Source organism: Zootoca vivipara, chromosome 4 (genome assembly GCF_965207765.1).
Source record: "Zootoca vivipara chromosome 4, rZooViv2.hap1.1, whole genome shotgun sequence".
In the NCBI taxonomy this organism is placed as follows: Eukaryota; Metazoa; Chordata; class Lepidosauria; order Squamata; family Lacertidae; genus Zootoca; species Zootoca vivipara.
The window spans coordinates 99,386,476-99,410,565 of NC_142587.1; the positions used below are offsets into that span (position 1 = coordinate 99,386,476).

The 24,090-nt window shown below is 50.3% G+C and overlaps 1 protein-coding gene across 2 annotated transcripts in view; it reads left to right on the forward strand.

Moving 5' to 3' along the window:
- The first annotated feature begins 4,746 nt into the window (after positions 1 to 4,746).
- Positions 4,747 to 24,090, forward strand: part of INPPL1 (inositol polyphosphate phosphatase like 1) — an 84,287-nt gene continuing 64,943 nt past the window's right edge. The window contains exon 1 of one of the 2 annotated variants that reach the window (XM_060273963.2): positions 4,747 to 5,645. In XM_060273963.2, coding sequence (XP_060129946.1) covers positions 5,464 to 5,645 — 182 coding nt within the window. In that variant the 5' untranslated portion in view covers positions 4,747 to 5,463. Of the gene's footprint in view, positions 5,655 to 24,090 lie in introns of both variants that reach the window. The other variant, XM_060273962.2, reaches the window with a different exon arrangement.

The window sequence follows — 24,090 nt, forward strand, 5'->3', positions numbered from 1 at the left end:
GCCAGGGGGACATCGAGTTGCCCTGAGCAGGCATGAGACCTTCCTCTGTATGCAAAGCCTCTCTATATGCAAAGCACTTGCTGCCTGACTTTGCTATTGAGAGGGAGGGAGAAAGACGAACTTTGGCCAATTCATCTAGCTGAGAATTATCATAGAATCATAGAATCATAGAGTTGGAAGAGACCACAGGGCCATCCAGTCCAACCCCCTGCCAAGCAGGAAACACCATCAAAGCATTCTTGACATATGGCTGTCAAGCCTCTGCTTAAAGACCTCCAAAGGAGGAGACTCCACCACACTCCTTGGCAGAAAATTCCACTGCCGAACAGCTCTCACTGTCAGGAAGTTCTTCCTAATGTTTAGGTGGGAGCTTCTTTCTTGAAGCTTGAATCCATTGCTCCGTTTTCCGCTTCTCTGGAGCAGCAGAAAACAACCTTTCTCCCTCCTCTATATGGCATCCTTTTATATATTTGAACATCATATCACCCCTTAATCTTCTCTTCTCCACTGTCAACTGTCAATTGTCAACACTGACTTCAAATATCTGTAGGGCTGCCACATGCAAGACGGAGCAAGCATGTTTTCTGCTGCTCCAGTTGACCTGAACCAAGGGATTCAAATGACAAGAAAGGAGGGTCCGCCTAAACATTAGGAAGAACTTTCTGACAGTAAGAGACATTCAGCAGTGGAATGGGCTCCCTCGGAAGGTGATGGACGCCTTCCGGGGAGGTTTTGAAGCAGAGGTTGGGTGGCCATCTGTCAGGGATGCTTCAGCTGAGATCCCTCCATTGCCGGGGGTTGAGCTAGATGACCCACGGGGTCCCTCTACAATTCTATGGTGGTCAGCACCTCTCTGGGGCTTCAGGCAGGAAGTCTATCCCTGCCTTGGCTGGAGATGCCACTGGGGATTGAACCCTGGCCCTTCTGCATTCCAAGCAGACGCTCTGCCACTTCCCCAAGTTACCCCTGTAAAAAGGAAAGATTTGATTTATGGGGACTGCTCTAAGATGGCTGTTGCTGGCTGCTGCTGGCTGTGAGAAAGATATTTGGATTTTTGGACGGACTTGGCAAGATACCAGCCTGCGAAGAGACAGTGTTAATATATAGAGGAATCATAGGCATAATTTCACACAGAAACATACATGGTTTGGTCAAACTCGCTTGCTCGAAAAAACTCAGGGGCTTGAAAGAAGACAGAAGGATTTTAACAGACTATTAGATAAGATCTGGACTTGATTAGAAAGCACTGAATATAAGAGAACTGGGCTTTCCGAGTCTGAAGTATGGGAAGTCGAATTTAAATTTGTATAATTCGGCAGAAGATTTGGATTAATTGTTTAATTGATATTTGTATAATTTGAAAATGGATTAGATGTTGAAATTGGAAAAATCTAATAAAAATGTTTATTTTTTTAAAAGTTACCCCTGTAAAAGGGACCCAGGTGGCGCTGTGGGTTAAATCACAGAGTCTAGGGCTTGCTGATCAGAAGGTCGGCGGTTCGAATCCCTGCAACGGGGTGAGCTCCCGTTGCTCGGTCCCAGCTCCTGCCCACCTAGCAGTTCGAAAGCACATCAAAGTGCAAGTAGATAAATAGGGACTGCTCCGGCGGGAAGGTAAACGGCGTTTCCGTGCGCTGCTATGGTTCGCCAGAAGCGGCTTTGTCATGCTGGCCACATGACCTGGAAGCTGTCTGCGGACAAACGCCGGCTCCCTCGGCCTATAGAGCGAGATGAGCGCCGCAACCCCAGAGTCGGACACGACTGGACCTGATGCTCAGGGGCCCCTTTATCTTTACCTTTACCCCTGTAAAATGAGAGGATCGGCTGCAGCCCTTCTGTTCCAGGTTTCTTGCTTTTATCTCAAATTCTCCCTGGAAGGCCAACAGAGGGTGCTAGATCATCACTCTCTCTCTCTCTCCAGGCCTGGCTGTAAAACAAAACAGAGTATTAACTGAACTGTGGGTGGGTGCACATTTTTGTGGGCTGTGCGCATACTTTTTGGAGCTGGAGGAGTGGGGTGTTCCGCATGCGTGCTGGCAGAGTCCTGCACCCACACAGCCCCGGTGCAGGGCAGTGCCCTGGAGGGGAGGCCCCCTGGGCAGTGAGGGGTTGTCTCCCACCACCCTGTAGCAATGGAGCCACCTGCACACGAGGAGAGAGTTCAGCCCCTTCAGCTCACAAGTGTGGGGCAGAGCATGCAAGGTATCGAGGGGGAGCTCTAGTGGAACATCGTTATAGCTATTTGGCCATCATCATCTCCCTCATAACACTAAAGCTTGAAGACATTCAATGAAACTGAATACTGGAAGATCTTGGGTAGAGAAATTCCTTCCATTAAACTATGGAACTCCCTCCCACAGGAGGCAGTGACGGCCACCAACCTACACCCTTGTGCAAATTAATTGAAACAAAGCCTGTTTTCTATCTTACTTGTAACCCTGTACTCAAAACAAGCACGGAAAGTCAGCTGATCCTTATGGTGTCGGAAGCCTGCAGCCAATAGAAGGAATGATGCGCTCGCCACAATATATTGAGGTTCTACGAAAGAGAGTTATTCCAGAGCTGGAAAAGGGGTATCCTGACAGTACTGGGATATTGCAGCAGGACCTAGCCCCTGACACACATCGAAAGTGGTGAAGAAGTTCATGTCAGAGCAGCAAATACAGGTACTTGATTGGCCAGGGAATTCCCCGGACGCAAATCCCATTGAGAATTTGTGGGCTATATGCAAAAGTCGCCTCCGTACTGTAGACTGTACGACTATGGAGAAGCTCATTCAGGTGCTGATTCAAGTGTGGTACAGGGATCCGAAAATCAACAGTGACTGTTCGAAAAGAGCAGATTCCATGCCAATACTGCTTAAAAATAGTGGAGGTCATATCCGTTACTAATGTTCATATATGTGAGTTTTGTACAATAAACTACATTGTTTGTTTCAATTCATTTGCACAAGGGTGTAGATGGCTTTATAAAAAAAGATTAGGCAGATTCATGGAGGGAAGGCTATCGAAGGCTACTATTTAAAAGGGTCCTTCATGCACATGTGGTGGAACTGTCCTGAAATATGTAAATAGTGGAATAACATCTATGAAGAACTCAACAAAATGTTAACATGCTCGATTAGAAAAAGACCAGCAATGTTCCTACTAGTAAATATAATACCAGAAGAGATCAAAAGAACAGAAAGGATATTGTTAAGGTGTTTGATGTTTTATTATGCTTTTGTATTTGTTGGAAGTCGCCCAGAGTGGGGCAACCCAGGAAGATGGGCAGGGTACAAATAATATTTATTATTACTGTATTATTATTATTATTGGAAGTCCACAAGCAAAGCATGAGCAGAACAAAACTCTCCCCAGCAAACTAACTTCCATTTCTCAGCAAGTGATATTTGGAAGCTTCAGTGCCTCTGACTGGGCGGCGGCAGAACACAGCCATTGACAACCTTATTCTCTGTGAATGTATCTCACCCTCTCTTAAAACCATAAGAGTTGAATTATTTTAGGCCAACAATTTGTTTTGTAATCTAACTATCTGAGCCTGTGTGCTTTTCTGCGAAGTATAATGCACTTCCGGACTGTTGCAATTTGGAGGTGGAATGTGATCACATACTAGCAAATTCAGGCTGCGGAATTGATGCCGATTTTCCATTCTTGTGCAATAAACCTGCTTCTGCCCACCCACCCACTATCCCCGAATCTGATTTTCTGTGATAGGGAAAGTGATGAGGAAATGTTAGGGGAAACGTGGGCTAACAACTGCTTGAGGCAGTGACTGGAAAAAAGGCAACCGACAGGGTCGAGGGGATACAGCGACTCCCCTATGGGGAAAGGTTGCAGCGTTTGCGGCCTTTTAGTTTAGATAAAAAGCAAGGAAGAGGCGACATGATAAGAGGTTTATAAAACGATGCATGGGATGGAGAAAAGGGGTCTAGAGCTTCCTTCTCTTCAAGAGTCTGCAGGATGAGGCCAATGGCCCATCTAGTCCAGCATTCTGTTCTCACAGGGGCCAACCAGGGGCCCCAGCAGACCTGAACCCAAGGGCCCCCTCCCCTCTTTCTACTACTGGGATTCAGAAGTATTGCTGCCTTAGACTGCCAAGGCAGAGCAAAGCCATCCGGAGGAAGTAGTCATCTATAGCCCTCTCCTCCATGAAAGGAGATTCTGACTCAAGAGCAGGAAACTTTCTGACAGTAAGAGCTGTTCCACAGTGGAATGGTCTCCCTTGGGAGGTGGTGGACTCTCCTTCCTTGGAGGTTTTAAAGCAGAGCTTGGGTGGCCATCTGTCATGGATGCTTGAGCTGAGATTCCTGCCTTGCAGGGGGTTGGACCAGAGGACCCTCGGGGTCCCTTCCAACTCTTAAGATTCTATGAATTTGTCCAACCTACTTTTCAAGCCACCCAAGCTGGTGACTTCTTCTTATTAATATTATTATTATTTAGAATTTATATACCTACCGTACCTATACCTGCAGGTCTCAGGATGGTTCACAGAATAAAATCAGAATATAAAACCTCAAAATACATATGCTGCCTCCCGCGCAATAGGGAGCCAACTGAGGTCCCTTTGGCCCTCCCGATCATACATTCTGCCGGGCTTTGCCATTCAAAGAGCGTGCGGTGCGTGCACCGCGCCATGTGATCGGTTCTGCGGGACGGGGCTGCGCTGCCCTGCCCTGCCCTCCCGCAACATTTCACTCAACCCGCCCCCCCCCGGGAAGGAGTTTCCACCTTTCGACTGCGCGCTGCGTCCGAAGGGCTTTCCTCGGAGGCGCCACCCCCCCCCCCGGAGCCCCGGCCCGCGAAGTCTCTCCCGCTTCCCTCGCCCGCTCAGGGTCGCGCCGGGAGACCCCGCCACAGAGCAGGAAGCGCCCGCCGTCCCCCCGGCGAAGAAGGACGGCGACGGGAACCGGCGGGGCCCAGGGCTCGTCGGAGGAGCCGAATCGGGGCTGCCGCTTCCTTCCCAACTTCTCTCCGTCCCGGTGGGAAGTGGGAGCTAACTGGGAGCCGAGGGGCGCCTGCGGGGCGCGCGCCCTTCCCGTCTCGGCGCGCCCTTCCCCTTCGCCGCGGCTTGGCGGGGACCCGGTCCCTGCTTCGTCGGAGCCCTTTCTTCGCCGCTGCCCGGAGGAGGAGGAGGCGGAGAAGGAGGCGGAGGCGCCTTTTCCCCGCCTCGAAGGGGCCGCCGAGCAGCGCGCCAAGCGGCTCTCCTCGCCACTGCGCCTCGCCGGACGAGAAGCGCCACAGGCTCGGGAAGAAGGAGGAAGGAAGGAAGCGAGCGAGCGAGCAAGCGCGGTTTGCTGCCTCTCCGCCCCCGCCGCCCCTACACCATCCCCCGTGGGCGCCCCGGGCCAAGAGTCTCCCGCAGCCGCCATGCGCCCCTCGCGGCCCGCCCGTCGGGGGCACCGCCTCCTCCTCGCCGGGCTCTGCTAAGCGCCCGCCTCGCTTCCGCTGCTCTGCTCCGGGCATGGCGGGCGCAGCAGGGGCCGCCGCGCTGCAGCCGCCGCCTCCGCCGCCTCCCGCGGCCCCGCCGTCGTGGTACCACAAGGACCTGAGCCGCGCTGCGGCCGAAGAGCTCCTGGCCCGCGCGGGCCGCGACGGCAGCTTCTTGGTGCGCGACAGCGAGAGCGTGGCCGGAGCCTACGCCCTGTGCGTGCTGTGAGTGGAGGGGCGAAGGGAAGGGAAGGGGCGCGCGGGAGGAAGGGGCGCGTCTCCCCCAAAACCCCGGGTAGCTTGGAGCAGGGGCGCCAACTTGAGCAAAATGTTTGATTTTCTTGGGGGCGGGCAGGTAAGCCTCACCCCGAGGAATCGATCTCCAGGCATGGCGCGCGCGCGCCCTTTGAGTGGCGGTGCCCATCAACTTGGACCCCGCAAATATTTTATTGGGGGCAAGCCGAGGGGTTGGAGACACCAACCCCCCCGCGCGCAGCCGTTGCTTCCGTGCTGCCGGGGGCCGGACGCGTCTCGCCCATTCTGGCGGCGTGTGCGGGGCTGTGTCGGGACCCCCCCCCCAAGCACTTTTCAGCCCAGAGCTAAAAAGTGGCAGATTCTCCAAACCAAACGCGCAACTTCCTCAGCGTTTGGAAGAAGAACCGCTCTCATCAAATTCCAAACCTGGGATTTCACTTCTGAAGTTTGAGATGGGGTTTTGGATTTATGGGTTTGGCGGTGCCGATCCTCTCTCTCTCTGCATGTTATAAGACTTTCCTGCCGGGTCTGAGTCGGGTTTCCCCGGCTCCTGTGCGTACTTTCCTAGGAGTGAGCCCCGCTGAACTCAACGGGGCTGGCTTACTCATGAGGAAGACTTGACTGGGATCGCGCTGTCAGACTAGTTAGCATCTCTTGCTTGTCAGATCTCCTAACTGTTGGCAGCCAAGGTACTGAAAGCCGTTGCATGTCATCTGTTGGAGGCAGTCAAATATCAGAGACGCCATTGCATGCCAGTTTTAAAGATATTGTCAGTTGAAGACAAGTCAAACGCTGGACTCAAAATGTGCTTGGGACTTAAATTTTGGGATTGGAAAAAAAGAGAGAGAATGTATGTATTTGACCCACAGAAGAAATTTGTGCAGAGTTTTGTAAGCAAATGAGGTTTCAACTGGATTGAACAATTCGGGGTTTGGGGAGAGGCCTGTAATGCTTTGAAGGACTGGGGCTACACATTTGGTGCTTTTAGGGAGTTCCTGTGTCCTGAGGCAATATCCAATGTTCTCATGCTCAGAGCAGACCCACTGAAATAAACAGACCCAATTATTTTGATCAAACTGCCTGATTTGAGCCCTGTTAATGTGGGATATTGCTCCTTTAAAAACACACACACACACTCAAGCCTTTGATTTGGTTCTTGTTGAGTGGTGGATGGGAGGCAGAATTAAGTGCAAAGTGAGGTACAGTCTTCAAAAAGAGGTAGGGTTCTCCACACCAGAACAATAAGGGCATTTTTGTGAACAGCCAGGAAGTGATGCTGTTAAAACAGCACTGGAAGTGAAGTTGCGAGGAGGAAAGTTCAGGAGGGCAGGACAGGCAGCCAGGCAACCGCCCAGCTAAGGAGGATTTACTGCTGAGTAAAAGAGGTATAGGGATTTTAAAGTGCTTGCCCTTTCATGTAAATATTATAAAGCCTGGAAGCTGGTTACTGACAAAGGCCGGACAGGGACTTTGGGCTTTCGGTGACCGACCATTCACTTGGATTCTCCCAATGTTTCCTGCTTGGCAGGGGGTTGGACTGGATGGCCCTTGTGGTCTCTTTCGACTCTAGGATTCTATGAATTCCTGCTTGTGCCTTAAGCAAATGAGTGGTCAAGCCATGTCAGGAGGTGAGTGCCTGTGTGTCGTCTATGTGATCCTGAGGGTGCCAAAGCAGCCACTGGAGGCTGGGGTGTATGTGATGGGATTTGTAGTCCACAAACCATCTGGAGGGAGCCAGCAGGTTAGTGAAGGCGGCTGTCGGAGAACAATCAGTAGTGACCTCCTTTCCTTGGCTGCGCCAGAGCCTGTTAATCTTCCTGGGGGGTGGGGGTGCTTGTGTGGGTTGCCTGGAGGGTAGCAGCTGGAACTCACCCCCCCAACCTCTTTCTGCCTCTAGCAGCACCCGCATCTGTATGGCAAGCTTAATCTATAACTGCCCTGGCATATTTCCCTGGGAGATCCCTGGGGGAGGCAAAGTCAGAGCATTAACTGGTACTGTAAATACCATTAACTGGTATTTCCCTGGGAGATCCCTGGGGGAGGCAAAGCCAGAGCATTAACTGGTACTGTAAAGACACGGTGTGGATTCAGAGTGAGACCGTGGACCGAGTGCTAGGGGTTTGCAGAGAGTGTCTGTTGGGCGACCCCAAGTTAAACCACAGCCTTGTTGTTGAGATAAATTAGATGAAGCTCGTGAAGCAGTTTGTGGATCATTTTTGGGTGGGTGTGCCTGGACACCATAGTGCCTCCTTTTGCCTGTGAATATTAAAAAGCAAAACCCTTTGAAGGGGGCTGATCCTGATTAGTAAGGAAGGCCTCTGCAGAACTGCCTGAAGCTGTCCTGCTGCAACCCCACCCCCTACTCTCAGAAGAGCACCTGTCGCGTTGGAGAGGTCACCTGTCGTCCCTGCACCTGCTCCTCCTGCTGCTAGCAGACAGGACAGCACCAGCTGCTGCCTTGCCCCGAGATCAAGGCTTACAGCTGCGCTTTTGTGAGTTCCTGGATGCAGTCTTAGAAACTCAGATATTAATGGCTCCTTAAACCAAGGTTAGAAAGGTAAAGGACCTCTGACAGTTAAGTCCAGTCGCAGGCGACTCTGGGGTTGCGGCGCTCATCTCACTTTTCAGGCCGAGGGACCTGACATTTGTCCGCACACAGCTTGCGGGTCATGTGGCCAGCATGACTAAGCCCCTTCTGGTGAACCGGAGCAGCACACGGAAACGCCGTTTACCTTCCCGCCGCAGCGGTACCTATTTATCTACTTGCACTTTTGGCGTGATTTCGAACTGCTAGGTGGGCAGGAGCAGGGACCAAACAACAGGAGCTCACCCCGTCGTGGGGATTCGAACCGCCGACCTTCTGATCGGCAAGCCCAAGAGGCTCAGTGGTTTAGACCACAGTGCCACCTGCGTCCCTAAACCAAGGTTTCTGTCACCCAAACGGAATGTCTAGTTGCCATTTTGGGGCAAGACGGCTCTAAAGTCTTTATTTTTCAAATGACGGGCTAACCGTGATTGATTCTCAGTTAAACATCTGGCTGATTTAGATGGCAACCTTGAGCTAGGTTAAGAGTTTTGAGAACTTAAAGAAGAAAAGTCGCTTGATCCAGGGACAGTCCACATATATATTGGTAAGTATAGGGACGTGGGAGGCGCTGTGGTCTAAACCACTGAGCCTCTTGGGCTTGCTGATCGGAAGCTGGGCGGTTCAAATCCCTGCAATGGAGTGAGCTCCCATCGCTCTGTCCCAGCTCCTGCCAACCTAGCAGTTGGTAAGCATGTCAAAAGTGCAAGTAGATAAATATGTACCACTGCGGCGGGAAGGTAACCGGTGTTTCCTTGCGCTCTGGTTTCCGTCACGGAAGCTGTGGACAAACACCGGTTCCCTTGGCCTGAAGCGAGATGAGCGCCACAACGCCATAGTCGCCTTTGACTGGACTTTAACCATCCAGGGGTCCTTTACCTTTACCTTTATATTGGTAGGTGAAGACAAGTTACAGCAAATAACTTTTAATGTTGCTCACTGCTCCTGCTCAGGCTGCACAGGAAAAGCATTTTGGTTCCTGAAATCCATTCCGATTGTGCAGATAAAATATAACGGTTAGGAGTAACAGTAAGAGCTGTTCAGCAGTGGAATTTGCTGCCAAGAAGTGTGGTGGAGTCTCCTTCTTTGGAGGTCTTTAAGCAGAGGCTTGACAGCCATCTGTCAGGAATGCTTTGATGGTGTTTCCTGCTTGGCAAGGGGTTGGATTGGATGGCCCTTGTGGTCTCTTCCAACTCTATGATTCTATGATTCTACAGGATGTGGTATTAGTGTGTGAACACAGTCCCGATCCAAGGATCCCCAGGCACGCACCTCCAGATGGTGGAGACGATCAGGCGCCATCTTCACTTAGACAGGTCATGCTCCACACACTGGCTCTGCGAAATATTTGACAGGCTCCCTGGAGGAACTGGGATGCTGGTGCTGGTTCTGTGCTTGTCAGTGGAGAGACAGTCCTCCCCCCTGGGACTTGCAGTGTAAGAGGCGCGGCACAAAAGGAAAAGGGATTGGGAGGGAGAAGGAGGGGGAAGTGAATGTGGGCACAGTTGCTTAGGTGGAGTTTTTGTGATGTGCCGTGGCTCAGTGGCAGAGCAGGTGCTTTGCATGCAGAAGGTCCCTGGCAGCGTCTCCCAGTAGGGCTGGGAAAGAGAAACCCCAGGTCTCTCTTCTCTGCTAATCTCTGCTTAAGCCCCTTTGTGCCAGGAGCCCCACTGTGATCAATCAGCGCCGCGACAGTGGGGTGTAGTGGTTAAGAGCGGTAGACTTGTAATCTGGGGAGCCGGGTTCGCATCTCCACTCCTCCACATGCAGCTGCTGGGTGACCTTGGGCTAGTCGCACTTCTCTGAAGTCTCAGCCCCACTCACCTCACAGAGTGTTTGTTGTGGGGGAGGAAGGGAAAGGAGAATGTTAGCCGCTGTGAGACTCCTTAGGATAGTGATAAAGCGGGATATCAAATCCAAACTCTTCTTCTTCTTCTTCATCTTGTCTGGGAACCACGTTAAGAACTTAGGAAATTATAAATCATATGGATGGAAAGAGCCCTGGAGTTGGGGTGGTTCACCTAAAGGTCATCCAGCCCAACCCCTTGTCAGGGCAGGGAACCCAGGGCAGCCCCACAGCATACAGTTACGTGGTAGCTTTCAGAGGCTGGCGAACGGGTGTGGATATTATTTGGCTCTTCCGCCTCCGGCTTCAGAGCGGCTCTGCAATGTCCTTTGGGATAAAAACCATTGCAACGCCTACCTCACAGGGTTGTTGTGAGCACAGTGTACAGCAAGCCCATGTAAAAGAGAGAAAGGCTGCAAAGCCTCGAGCTCTTTGGAGACATTAATGGATAACAAAAATCTAGGATCAGTGAAGAATTAAGGTGGAAGTTTTCTTCCTTCATAAATGAAAAGGGCGCATTCCTCGGATACAGAGTTATCTGCCAAGCTCTGGATCTTATTATGCTCTCTTCCGTAGGAGTCCTTCTTCCTCCCCTTGGAATGTGGTTTCTGTTGCTTCTGGGAAGCGAGGTTTAATCACCACCCCTGGCAGTAATTGGGGTAATTGGGTCAAGACACCTACAGAACCTCCCTTTCAATGCCTCCCGCGGCTGCCCTGGTTAAGTTTTCAACGCAGAGCGCACACCAACAGGTCTCTGTAGTACCGTATTTTGCCTTCTTCATTCGCAGCATTCGTATTTCCCCTTAGCAAAAGAAAGGGTGGGGGTGGGGAGCCTGGTCCCAGACTCAACCGCTAAAGCAAAGTGCTGTGTTCAAGTCCCAGGCAGAACTTCTCTGGAGCCCTTTAGGAATGTTTTGCCTGTGTCTGTAAACTACATCAGAAGACAAGGTGAGCAGCTTGGAGAGGAAATGTCTATGGCGGTCCTAACTACATTTACTCAAGAAGGAAGGCTTGTTGATTCCATTTAGGACTTACTCCTGAGTAAGCGTGCTTAGGACCGCAGCCTTAAATTCAGTACAAAGAGTTTTTGTACTGGGAGAGTTTTAAACTGTGCACACAAAAGCCACATGAGAGGCAAAGCCGTGAATAACAACAACAACAATTATTATTATTAATAAAGAGTTCTCCTTGGAACAAAGTCTGGTGTAAAAATAGGCACTGTGCTGCAGTGGTTAAAGTCCTGAACTAGGAATGGGACTTTAACTCAGATCCTAAAGTCTAGCAATGCTCAATGCTGGGACTTAGTCGTGATCAGATTATGCCCCTTGTTTGCAAAGGGACTTCCATCACGATTCATTTCAGATGAGGGAGGTGCGGGGGACCTTTGGCTCTCTAGGTGTTGCTGAACTATAACTCCCATCATGCTTGACCATGCTTGATGGAGCTGATGGGAGTTGTAGATCAGCAGCATTTTAATCTCCCGTAGATTTCAGAGGGAGAACGAAGGACAGGCAGTGTGTAAGTTTTAAATATAATAGCATGCAAGTGGTTTTTAAAGTATGCGATGCATCAACAATATCTAGCTCCGTTGGCTAGAGCGTGGTGCTGATCACACCAAGGTTGCAGGTCCGATCCCTGTCTGGGACAGTTGCATATTCCTGCATTGCAGGGGGCTGGACTAGAGGACCCTTGGGGGTCCCACTGAAACCTCCTGTAGCTGCAAGGTGCAGGTGGGGGAATCCTGATGGTGGAGCCTTCCTGGAGTTAAAGCAATAGGTAGAGCCTTGCGGGGTCTCCATGCAAGCCACCCTGAGCCTAACAAAAACGGAGAGCGAGTTGTAAGTAAAATCTCTGTATACACAGTACATTTATATCTCATTCCTTCTGAATTGAACTAGGGTTTCTGACTGCCAAAGCAGGGCAGCTGACAAATGAAATGGAGGTATTAGCAGCCTTGGGGGACTGAATCACCCCAAAGTCCAAGGGGGGGGACTGGGGTTGGGCAATGGATACCAAGAAGCCTGTCACGTTGAGTGTCGGCTGCACAACTGTACGCATGAAAAGAAATAAGTAATTATAATATCACGGTTACATAGGCAGCTGTACACCAGGTGTTTTAACCCACTAGGCCCGTGGCCGTTCATTCCATTTCATGACTTCCCCCCTACTGTTAAGGAGCTTTCACACGAGGTAACTGGAGCTACAGTGAAATATAGTCCAAGATTGGTGCTCGTATCTATGCTATTTGCTTTCGGTGGGGGGGACCCATTTGCAAATAATGTGGAAACAAGTTCTGAACATGTGCCGTGTTCCGCTGTCGTTCCAGAAGTGGACTTCACCCTGTGTGAAAGCTCAAATATAAATGTGGAAATGCAAAGTGAGGGAAACTCTGAAAATAGAATCAACTTAATCGTCCTTTATTTTTAATCTAATGTGGATTGTTTGTTGCACCTCTGAGCATTCAAAGTTGCAGATTCCGCTCGGTCCTGGTGTTCCTCCTAAAAATGTAGATTTCCTGCTCCTTTCTGGCTGGTCAGATTTTTAATGGCCAGTTATTTATTTAAATTGCGCCTTTAGTAAACATTGTTTGCTTATACCGGTAGTTACAGGTAGGTAGCCGTGTTGGTCTGAGTCGAAACAAAATAAAAAAATTCCTTCAGTAGCACCTTAAAGACCAACTAAGTTTTTATTTTGGTATGAGCTTTCGTGTGCATGCACACTTCTTCAGATACACTGAAACAGAATTCACCAGACCCTTATGTATATTCAGAGGGTGGGGGTGATGGGAATGGGTGATGGGCTGATAGGAGTGGTAAACCTGTTGATGACTGTTAGCGACTGTTAATGACTGCAATTGGTCTTGCGGGGGGGGGGGGAGCAAGGGCTGAGGTGCTAAGGAAAGCTTGATCATGTATAATGAGATAAGAATCCTATGTCTTTGTTCATTCCAGGTGGCTCCATGGTTTTAAGCTTGCTAATGAGTTGCAATTCAGCAATGTCCTGGGAGATTGAAGTGTTCTCCTACTGGTTTCTCTGTCTTGTGGTTTCTGATGTCAGATTTGTGTCCATTTATCCTTTGGCGTAGGGTATGGCCTGCTTGTCCAATATAGAGAGCTGAAGGGCACTGTTGGTATTTGATGGCATACACAATGTTAGAAGATGAGCAATTAAATAGTCCTGAGACGGTATGTTGGAAAAGCTTTGGAACTTGTCTATATGGAGCCAAGGAAGCAGAGGACTGCGATGTGTGGACAGGACATGTGTCTCCCGTCAGAGGTTTGGGCTGCCTGTCTGGTCCCGATGCAACAGAGGGACCTGAATCGAATTCTTCTGGGGAAAGCTGGACCCCGGCAGCAGTGGGATTTGGGCCTCCCCAGTTCCCTCTGTCCTTAGATCATGCAGAGGAAGAGGGACACACAGGCTTGCTGTCACACTATAGCAACAAACGCAACAGCTAGGAAGGGATCCCACCTGGGAGTCTGGGCTAGATCACATTTGAGGTATCCTTTCTGCTCTGTGCCTTGCATCCTCTGAGCACAGAGGACAAAACTGTTGTGCATATTGTCTTGTGGCTATTAGTAATCTTAGAAGGACTCCCAGTTCTTTGGCTTTTGGGTTTTGTTTTAAATAGCAAATTGTGGCCTTTTCTTCCCGCAGAGGCAAAGGCTTTCATTCCTGCTGGCTTTTTCCTTTTTCAGCCTCCCTTCGAGAGCTTGCTTGGTTATAGCAGAGTGATGATTTGTGGGTTGTTGTTTTGTTTGTTTTTAATACACACACAGCGTGTTTTCGTGTTTTAATACACATGCCTTAAGCTTTCCTAGGAAAGGCATGCATCCCCTCCGCCACTAAATTGTTGGTGAACTAAGACCCCCTTCCTGGTTCTTAGCCACATGCAAGGCCTACTCAGAGTATCCCTGAGTTAGGGCATGGCTAACTCAGGTGCATTAATGACAGTGGGCCTACTCCAGTGTTTCTCAACCTTTTTTTGGGCCACGGCACACTTTTCTATGAAAAAAAAATCCCGCGGCACACCAACTCTGTGCCGCCCTATATTTAGTTTAGTTTGGAGGGGAGACGTACCGGTAAAGCATGCCACTGAAGAACTGCTGCGCGGTAGCCAGGCGGACCCACCAGGCGCAGAGCCTGCGGAGCGAGCGGGGACAGACCCCAGGCGGGCAGACACGGGGGCGCAGCTGCCGCCGCCTCCCTCCCAGCCACCCCAGGCAGCCGCCGCTGCTCTGGCCCGGCGAAGGGAAGCCCTGCGCAGCCTTCCCCGCCTGCCTCCTCCTCCCCAGGAGGGCGATTTGCATTGTCACGTGCCTGGCGGCCGCCAGTAACCAGCGCTGACCCGCCGGAAAGGAAGCCGGCCGGGTCACGACGCAGGCGCTCGCCTCGCGTCGTGACCCAGCCGGCTTCCTTTCCGGCGGGTCAGCGACGTGACAGTGCAAATCGCCCTTCTCGTCGCGGCACACCAGCCAGTGTTTTACGGCACAGTAGTGTGCCGCGGAACACCGGTTGAGAAATGCTGGCCTACTCTGAGTAGCTGGCTACAACCCCTTGTTTCTAATGTTGTCTAACCAGATTTCTCCAGAAAGTCCAAAAGCAAAGCAGACTTCCCCCCCCAGGTATTCTGCTCCTGTAAATGGAAGTTCTGTACACATGTTGTGGTTGAAAACCACCAATAGACCCATCCTTCATGAGGAAGATTTATTGCCGTAATTTCATTGTTCACAGGTTATACATTGACAATAAAGGTTATTATTATTATTATTATTATTATTATTATTATTATTATTTAAATGAGACTCCATGAACAGCTATATTATTAATAATAATAATAACTTATGTAACTATTATTTTGGTGACGATCCTTAACCACAAGGGAAAGGGAATCATGTAAATATTCATGTTCTCTTTTGCTCCTACTTTGCAAGAGCCATTGCAGATGAATAAATTTGTGGCTCACTTCCTTCGGCCAGCCCTCTGCCCACACTTTCCATGCTTTCCGCCAAGGCAAGAAACATTTTTGAATGGGATTAAAATAGGAGGAGATTTCGTGTTCCTGAGATCCAACCTCTAGCTGGATCTTGGCAGGGAATTTCCTCCAGGGTTCTGGCTGAATCTCATCGGAGACGGAAAGGTTTCTCCTCCTTTCCCTTCAGCCCAGTTTACTTGTGAATTTTTCATTTCCTGGGATTTAAGAGGGAGGGAGGGAGAAGCTGGTAATTTGAGGCTCCCTTTGGGCAGCCGTAGCTGGACATCCGTGTTGGTTGCCACCCATGATCACACTTTTGACTCTTTAAAAATAAATCCCCCGTTCCAAGCCTGTTATTTTGTTCGTGTGTCCCAGGGAAGGGGTGTTCTCCAGAGTGTAATTGTGCCCCAAAACTTATTTCAGGGACGTTGCTTTTGGTCAAAGTGAAGTTGCACCTCTGTGCATGGGCAGAGATGGTTGTTGTTGTTTTTTAAAGCTATAAATTAATGCATTACTAAATAAACCCTCTAGGGTTTAGAGCAGGCACCCCCAAACTTCGGCCCTCCAGATGTTTTGGACTACAATTCCCATCGTCCCTGACCACTGGTCCTGTTAGCTAGGGATCATGGGAGTTGTGGGCCAAAATATCTGGAGGGCCGCAGTTTGGGGATGCCTGGTTTAGAGGCTGGGGTCCCAGGTTAGAGGGTGTGATTTCACTAGCCATCGAACCCTCTTTCTAAAAAGGCATTGTTTGTGTGTGTGTGTGTCTTCTGAAGATAATGTCCCTCTGTGGTTTATGACTCTCCCAGCTCTGGAGGTTCTGCCAAAGTCCAGGACATCTCCTTGCAACCAAACCGACATAAGGCAGTTTTTTATTTAAGGCACCTATTTAGTGGCAACAGATAAATGTAGGTTTGTTTCAGTGGGTAATTTATATATAGATACAGCTGTTTTGCATGTTACGGGTTTTCAGCTGCCCTTGAGAAAATTGTGCGTTTAAAGATATGTTTACCAGTTCTGAGCCTGAACGACCCCCAGGCTAAAGAGCTCTCGAGCCCCTCCAACTAGCAATTTTTCCTGCTGCGATCCTCACTTGAAACCGCAAGCCACCCCAGCTACTCTCGGTGAGGTAGAATCATAGAATCGTAGAGTTGGAAGAGACCACAAGGGCCATCCAGTCCAACCCCCTGCCGAGCAGGAAACATCATCAAAGCATTCTTGACATATGGCTGTCAATCCTCTGCTTAAAGACCTCCAAAGAAGGAGACTCCACCACACTCCTTGGCAGCAAATTCCACTGTCGAACAGCTCTTACTCTCAGGAAGTTCTTCCTAATGTTTAGGTGGAATCTTCTTTCTTGTAGCTTGAATCCATTGCTCCGTGTCCGCTTCTCTGGAGCAGCAGAAAACAACTTTTCTCCCTCCTCTATATGACATCCTTTTATATATTTGAACATGGCTATCAGGTGAGAGCGTCTGGTTCAGAGCTCGGGTGGGGATGGTTTTGCAGTTGTTTCAAAGGGACAGCGGTAATAACAAGGCTGTGAAGATTTCACAGGGAGCAAGTACCACGGAACGCATTGCCTCTGTGTGTGCCCCAAATACATCCAATTTCTGAGGCTCGCTCTTTTTCCACTCTTGCCTTCGAGAACAAAGAAATTGCTCATATAGAATGTGAAAGGGCATGAAGTGTCTTGCCGCTTGTGAGGCGCTGTTCTGAGCCGCTGACATTTTTTCTGACGTTTCTGCGGCTGTTTGGTTGGCTGTACTAACCCCAAGTACTGGGGTTGTTCTGCGTGTTCCTTCAGATGCAGGATACATGGGTCTCTTTTGTTTAGGTAAGAAGGGGCGTGATGGAAAAAGATTATGCCTGGTACGCAGAAAGTGAGCAGAGAAAAGTTTCCTTTCTTCTTTCCTAATGCCAGAACCTGTGGACAAGCTGAATGCTGGAAGACTTAGGACAGGGGAAAGAAAGTTTTTCCATGCACTGCATAGTCAAACTGTGGAACTCCCTGCTACAGGAGGCAGGGATGGACACCAACTTGGACGGCTTAAAAAGAGGATTGGGAAAATTCATGGAGGAGGAGAGGGCTATCGATGACTTCAGGCCATGATGGTTCTGCTTTGTCTGGGGCAGAGTCTGGGGCCGCAATGCTGCTTCTGAATACCAGTTGCTGGAAACCACAGGAGGGGAGAGTGTTGCTCTTGTTTTGTCCAGCAAGGAGGAACAGTCTAAGTCTTTCCTCCTTTTTTCCCCTTGCAGGAATTTCATCCGAGCCTCCCCCACCCGAACCACTGCCCCCTCCTTGGCAGCTGTTTGGGCTTTATGACAGCACCAGAGGGAGGGAGGGAGATATACCAGCTTAGACTGCTCAGGTTGCTGTTGACTTGAGAAAATTGTGTGCTCCTTAAAACAATGATGCAGAAAGCTCAGAGCTTGCTAGTTGTGTGTGTGTGTGTGTGTGTGTGTGTGTGTGTGTGTGTGTGTGTGTGTGTTTATATACAGTGCTACCTTGGTTCTCAAACTTAATCCGTTCCGGAAGTCCGTTCCAAAACCAAAGTGTTCTAAAACCAAGGCGCGCTTTCCCATAGAAAGTAACGCAAAATGGATTAATCCGTTCCAGACTTTTAAAAACAACCCCTAAAACAGTGATTTAACATGTATTCTACTATCTAACGAGAGCATTGATCCATAAAATGAAAGCAGTAATCCATGTTAGAATCATAGAATCATATAGTTGGAAGAGACCACAAGGCCCATGCAGTCCAACCCCCTGCCAAGCAGGAAACACTATCAAAGCATTCCTGACATATGGCTGTCATGCCTCTGCTTAAAGACCTCCAAAGAAGGAGACTCCACCACACTCCTTGGTAGCAAATTCCACTGCCGAACAGCTCTTACTGTCAGGAAGTTCTTCCTAATGTTTAGGTGGAATCTTCTTTCTTGTAGTTTGAATCCACTGCTCCGTGTCCGCTTCTCTGGAGCAGCAGAAAACAACCTTTCTCCCTCCTCTATATGACATCCTTTTATATATTTGATCATGGCTATCATATCACCCCTTAACCTTCTCTTCTCCAGGCTAAACATAACCAGCTCCCTAAGCCGTTCCTCATAAGGCATCGTTTCCAGGCCTTTGACCATTTTGGTTGCCCTCCTCTGGACACGTTCCAGCTTGTCAGTATCCTTCTTGAACTGTGGTGCCCAGAACTGGACACAGTACTCCAGGTGTGGTCTGACCAGAGCAGAATACAGAATGATCGCCTCCTTGCCATCAAATCCAGGGATGGGAATCGAATCTCAGAAACTTAGTCCTTCTAGGGCATGGATGTGTAGTGCATACTATGAAGATTGGAGTAGCATGTCTTGAGGCAGTGAGTTCCACAGGTAAGCAAAGGATTTGCGAAACAGGTTGATTACCTTTGGGTCATTGCACGAGACATGGAACGGGCTGAGATTGCTGCAGTTTGTTAAGGGCGATGAGAGTTGTTAGGAGATGCCCTCGCAGAGCGTACTATTCCCAGAGTTATTATTAAAGAGAGATTGATTGTTAAGTCACCCTGGGAATTGTAGCTCTGGGAAGGTAATCGGGTGTCTAGGCCCGTTGGGTGTGAGTTTCACGGGCTCATTCATATCGCGCAATCATTGTGCCCGGTGCTTTACAGAGTACCAAAAGGTGGGTCCCTGCCCCTAGCGGCATACAATTCAAACTTGAACACAAGAGAAATGGAAGTAGGAAGTCGGGACAAACAGGGGAAGAACATTGAGTCTCCGTTTCCCTTATATGTGCTTTTGCTTAGTGGCAGTGGGACAAGTGTCCCCAATTTGGTGCCCTCCAGATGCTTCAGGCTACGGTTGCTGATGTAACCTCCCCCCCCAAAAAAAGCAACAACTGGAGGGCACCATGTTAGGGAAGGCTGCTGTAAGGGTGCGTGCCTTAGAGGAGGAGAGGCTTGCGCAGTGTGATGCAGCAGCAGCAAAAAAAAGCTAATGCGATTCTAGGCTGCATCCACAGAAGTCTAGTGTCCAGATCAAGGGAAGTCATATTCCTGCTCTGTTCTGCCTTGGTCAGACCACACCTGGAGTCCTGTGTCCAATTCCGGCCACCGTAATTTAAGAAGGATGTTGACAAGCTGGAAGGCGTGCGGAAGAGGGCCACCAAGATGATCAAGGGTCTAGAAACCAAGCCTGATGAAGAACGGTTGAAGGAGCTGGGTGTGTTCAGCCTGGAAAAGAAGAGACTGAGAGTTAGCCAACTTCTGATATCTTAAGGGCCCAACCAGCTTCTTTTCTGCTGCTCCAGAGGGCCGGACCCAAAGCAAGGGGTTCAAATGGCAAGGCGGGAGATTCTGACTAAACGTTAGGAATTGGTGAAAGCTGATGGACTCTCTCCTTGGTTGGAGGTTTTGCAGCAGATGTTGGGCGGGCGCCTGCCAGGGATGCTGCGGCTGGGGATTCCTGCAGTGCAGGGGCTGGACTAGATGACCCTTGGGGACCCCATCCAACTCCACCATTCTGTGATTCTGTGTGTGGGCACCCCCAGCCCCCCTCCCTCTGCCCCCCAGCCCCCTTCCACAACCTGTCTCTCTCTGCTTTGGTGCCTTTGTAGCCAGAACTGACTCGGCACCAGTCTGCGGAGACAAGAGACTCCCTGTTCTCTGCAGAGTCTGCCGCCTAAGCTGGGTTTTCCCCGCTGCTGGCTAAAGATAGACCTCCCTGCCTCCTCCTCCTTCCCTCCTCCTCCTCCTCCTCTGCCGGCATCCTGGCTTGGGAGCCTGTGTGCTTTTCACTGAGTCACAGGCTGACGCTGCAGGGGGGGGGGGTGGCAGAGAGGGAGAATATGTGTATATATCTGTGTTCCTCCAGCGCAGATGGGAAAACAAACCGCCACTATGCACTATAAATAGCTCTCGCCAGGAGGAAGAAAGATGAACTTCATTGCCGTCTCCGCAGAGGCTTTAACTTTGGGGCTTTAACTCTTTGGTGCGGAGGCCGAGGTGCAGGAGGTCCGTCTCGCTCAGTGTCGTCAGCACTACCAGGGTTCAGGCAGATGCCAGGGATGGAGCCGAAACAGCTGCTCCGTGGAGTTGGAAGGGATCCCTGGTGGGTCATCTAGTCCAACCCGGTCTTGAAAGATCTACATTGGCTCCCAGTACGTTCCGAGCACAATTCAAAGTGTTGGTGCTTACCTTTAAAGCCCTAAATGGCCTCGGTCCAGTATACCTGAAGGAGCGTCTCCACCCCCATCATTCTGCCCGGACACTGAGGTCCAGCACCGAGGGCCTTCTGGCGGTTCCCTCGTTGCGAGAAGCCAAGTTGCAGGGAACCAGGCAGAGGGCCTTCTCGGTGGTGGCGCCTGCCCTGTGGAACGCCCTCCCAACAGATGTCAAAGAGGAAAACAACTACCAGACTTTTAGAAGACATCTGAAGGCAGCCCTGTTCAGGGAGGCTTTTAATGTTTAATAGATTACCGTGTTTTATTTTTCTGTTGGAAGCCGCCCAGAGTGGCTGGGGAAACCCAGCCAGATGGACGGGCTATAAATAATAAATTATTATTATTATTATTATTATTATTATTATTATTATTATTATTATTACCCCTTTGCAATGCTGGAACCACAGCAGCTTCACACCTTCAGCCCAAGGTAAAAAAACATTTTGAGGTAGATGGCAAGGATGCCCGTTTTACAGATGAGAAACTGAGGCTGGAAGAAAATGGCTTGCTTGAGACCACTTTATTTGTTAAATCGTTTGTTTGCTCGTAAGATTCCTTCACTGCTTTTCACCGCGAGGTCCCGAGGGCTGGTTAGATAACAAGAACCTACAAAGGGCCTGCTGGATCAGGCCAGTGGCCCATCCTGTTCTTCAAGTGGCCGATCAGATGCCTGTGGGAAGAACGCCAGTAGGACCCGAGTGCGAGATCACCCTCAGTTTCCACCAACTGCTACTCAGAAGAAGAGGAGAAGAAGAAGAGTTTGGATTTGATATCCCGCTTTATCACTCCCCTTAAGGAGTCTCAAAGCGGCTAACATTCTCCTTTCCCTTCCCCACAACAAACACTCTGTGAGGTGAGTGGGGCTGAGAGACTTCAGAGAAGTGTGGATAGCCCAAGGTCACCCAGCAGCTGCATGTGGAGGAGCGGAGATGCGGACCCGGTTCCCCAGATTACGAGGCCAGCGCTCTTTGACAGTAAGAGCTGTTCGGCAGTGGAATTTGCTGCCAAGGAGTGTGGTGGAGTCTCCTTCTTTGGGGTCTTTAAGCAGAGGCTTGACAGGCATAGCTGCCAAGTTTTCCCTTTTCTCGTGAGGAAGCCTATTCAGCATAAGGGAATTTCCCTTAAAAAAAGGGAGAACTTGGCAGCTATGTTGACAGGCATATGTCATGAATGCTTTGATGGTGTTTCCTGCTTGGCAGGGGGTTGGACTGGATGGCCCTTCTGGTCTCTTCCAACTCTACGATTCTATGATTCTTAACCACTACGCCACACTGGCATCGCTGCCTCCAGGGAAGAACATTAGCATCCCGGCTAGAAGCCCTCAATGGCCCCCTCTCTGCCCAGCATTGGGCCTCTTCTTCCATTGTGCACACGAAGCTATGCCCACCTGGCTTTTTCTTGCGCTGCGAAGGCAGAGTGGGAACCAAGGTCGTAGGCGTGTGGGGTTGAAGACGTGCCGTGGCTTCCCCTTCGAGAGTAGCCCTGCCTTGATTTCTGGGAAGGGTGATGCTGGGACCAAGAGAAGCCACGCAGAGTGAACCAGATGCTGTCATGCGGGCAGAGGGATGGAGGAAGCAGCGAGCCGTGCAAGCGCATCTCCTGCTCGGCTAGCAGGGTGTGACAGGCTGCCCCAGCCACACACTTCTGGGTGGTAGTCGCTTCATATCTACAGTATCACACTTTCAGGAAATATATCTGTGCCCAAAGCAGCTCGCCTTAAAAAACACACACACTCCAGTCTAAATACAACAACCCTGAACATGATCAAAAGCATATGATATCGTTATATCCGTGGTTATGATTAATCCCCAGTGGCTTCTGCAGGAGGGGCTGAGAGATACCCCCTGCCTGAGACCCCTGGAGGACTGCTGCCGGTCAGTGTAGGCACTGCTGAGCAAGGCCACTCGAAGTAGGGCTTCCCAGACTTGGGTCTGTGGCTGTTTTGGGACTACAATTCCCATCATCCCTGACCACTGTTCCTGCCAGCTAGGGATGATGGGAGTTGTAGTCCAAACAACAACAACAACAGCTGGAGACCCAAGTTTGGGAAACTAAGCACGCAGATCAGTCCTGAGATTATAAGAACATGGGAAGAGCCTGCTGGATCAGGCCAGTAGGGGCCCATCTGGTCCAGCATCCTCTTCTCACAGTGGCTAACTAGATGCCTGTGGGAAACCAGCAAGCAGGATCTGAGCACAAGAGCAACTCTCCTTTGCTGAGGTTTCCAGCAACTGGGATTCAGCCATGGAGGCAGAGCACAAACATCCTGGCTAGTAGCCGCCAGCGGCCCTCTTTCTCCATGCATTGGTCTAACCCTCTTTTAAAGCTATCCATTTGGGGTGGCCATCCCTGCGTCCTGTGGCAGGGAGTTCCCCAGTTTAAACCAGGCGCTGTGTTTTCTCCGTCCTGACTCTCCCGGCCTTCGGCTTCCTTAGACGTCCACCAGTTTAAGTGTTATGAGAGAGGTCCTCTGCCTGCCATCTTCTGTGCCATGCCTAATTCCACAAACTCCTTATTGTGCCTCCTGAAGCTCTTGGCCCAGTCTCCGTTGGAAGCTCCTTGCGAGAGGCGTGCTCTGGAAATGCACAGGAAAGGGCGTCCAAAATAGCCCCAGCCTGCATGGCGCAGGCTGGTAATCCTGCCCCGAGTCTCCCAGCCCCTACATGTGAACTCCAAAGAGATTGGGGTGTGATGTGTGTGTGTGTGTGTGTGTGTGTGTGTGTGTGTTAGAGTAAACAACCAGCGATCTGGCAGGCTCTCTTGATGATGATGGCCTGGGTCATTCTTGGGAAGCATCCTTTGGTGCACAGGGGGCCTTTTGTCCCTCTCCTCAGCTGCTCTGACGTCTGGAACGGGGCTTCTCTGTCTGCTCAGGATTAGTCACTGGACCAGCCGTAACCCGAACCTCAAAGCGTTGGCGTCCGGCAGAGAAACCGGAGCCTGTGGAATGCATATACTGTATGCTGTGCAGGACTGTTCCTGGCCGGCAGCCCCCCCTCCAAACGAGGCCTTGCCGGGCTGGAGACGCACGTCCGTAAGGCTGCAAGGGGTATCACCAGAGTTGGTGGCAGGGCAGCCGTGCCAACATTTGAGGCCTGGAGCGGGAAAAATGCGTTCTTGCAGGTGGGACGAGGCCAGAGCAGCCTTTTCCCTAACCTGGGGCTTTCTGGGTGTTGTCGGACTACAACTCCCATCAGCCCCTGCCATGGCGCTATGGCTGTGCTAGCTGATGGGAGTTGTAGGCCCAAAACATTGATGCCAAAATCCAGCATCGCCTGAGCTCTGCGAGTGCGGCTTTCTCCCGATTGAAGTGCAGAGTGTTTGAGGACCAGGACATTTGCAGGGAAACCAAAATGCTTGTTTACAACAATTGTACTGATATCCTTACTATATGCTTGTGAAACGTGGACCACTTACAAACGCCATCTCCAACTCCTCGAAAGATTCCATCAGCGGTGTCTCCGAAAAATTTCACACATCACTTGGGAAGACAGGCGAACTAATATCAGTGTCCTGGAAGAAGCAAAGATCACCAGTGTCGAAGCAATGATTCTTCAACATCAACTTCGTTGGACTGCTCATGTTGTGCGGATGCCTGATGATCGTCTTCCAAAGCAACTCCTCTATTCTGAACTCAAAAATGGAAAGCGTAATGCTGGTGGTCAACAAAAGGGGTTTAAAGACGCTCTTAAGGCAAATCTTTAAAAATGTAGTATAAACACCAGCAACTGGGAAACACTGTCCTGCGAGCGCTCCAAGTGGAGAACAGCCTTTTACCAAATGTGTCTA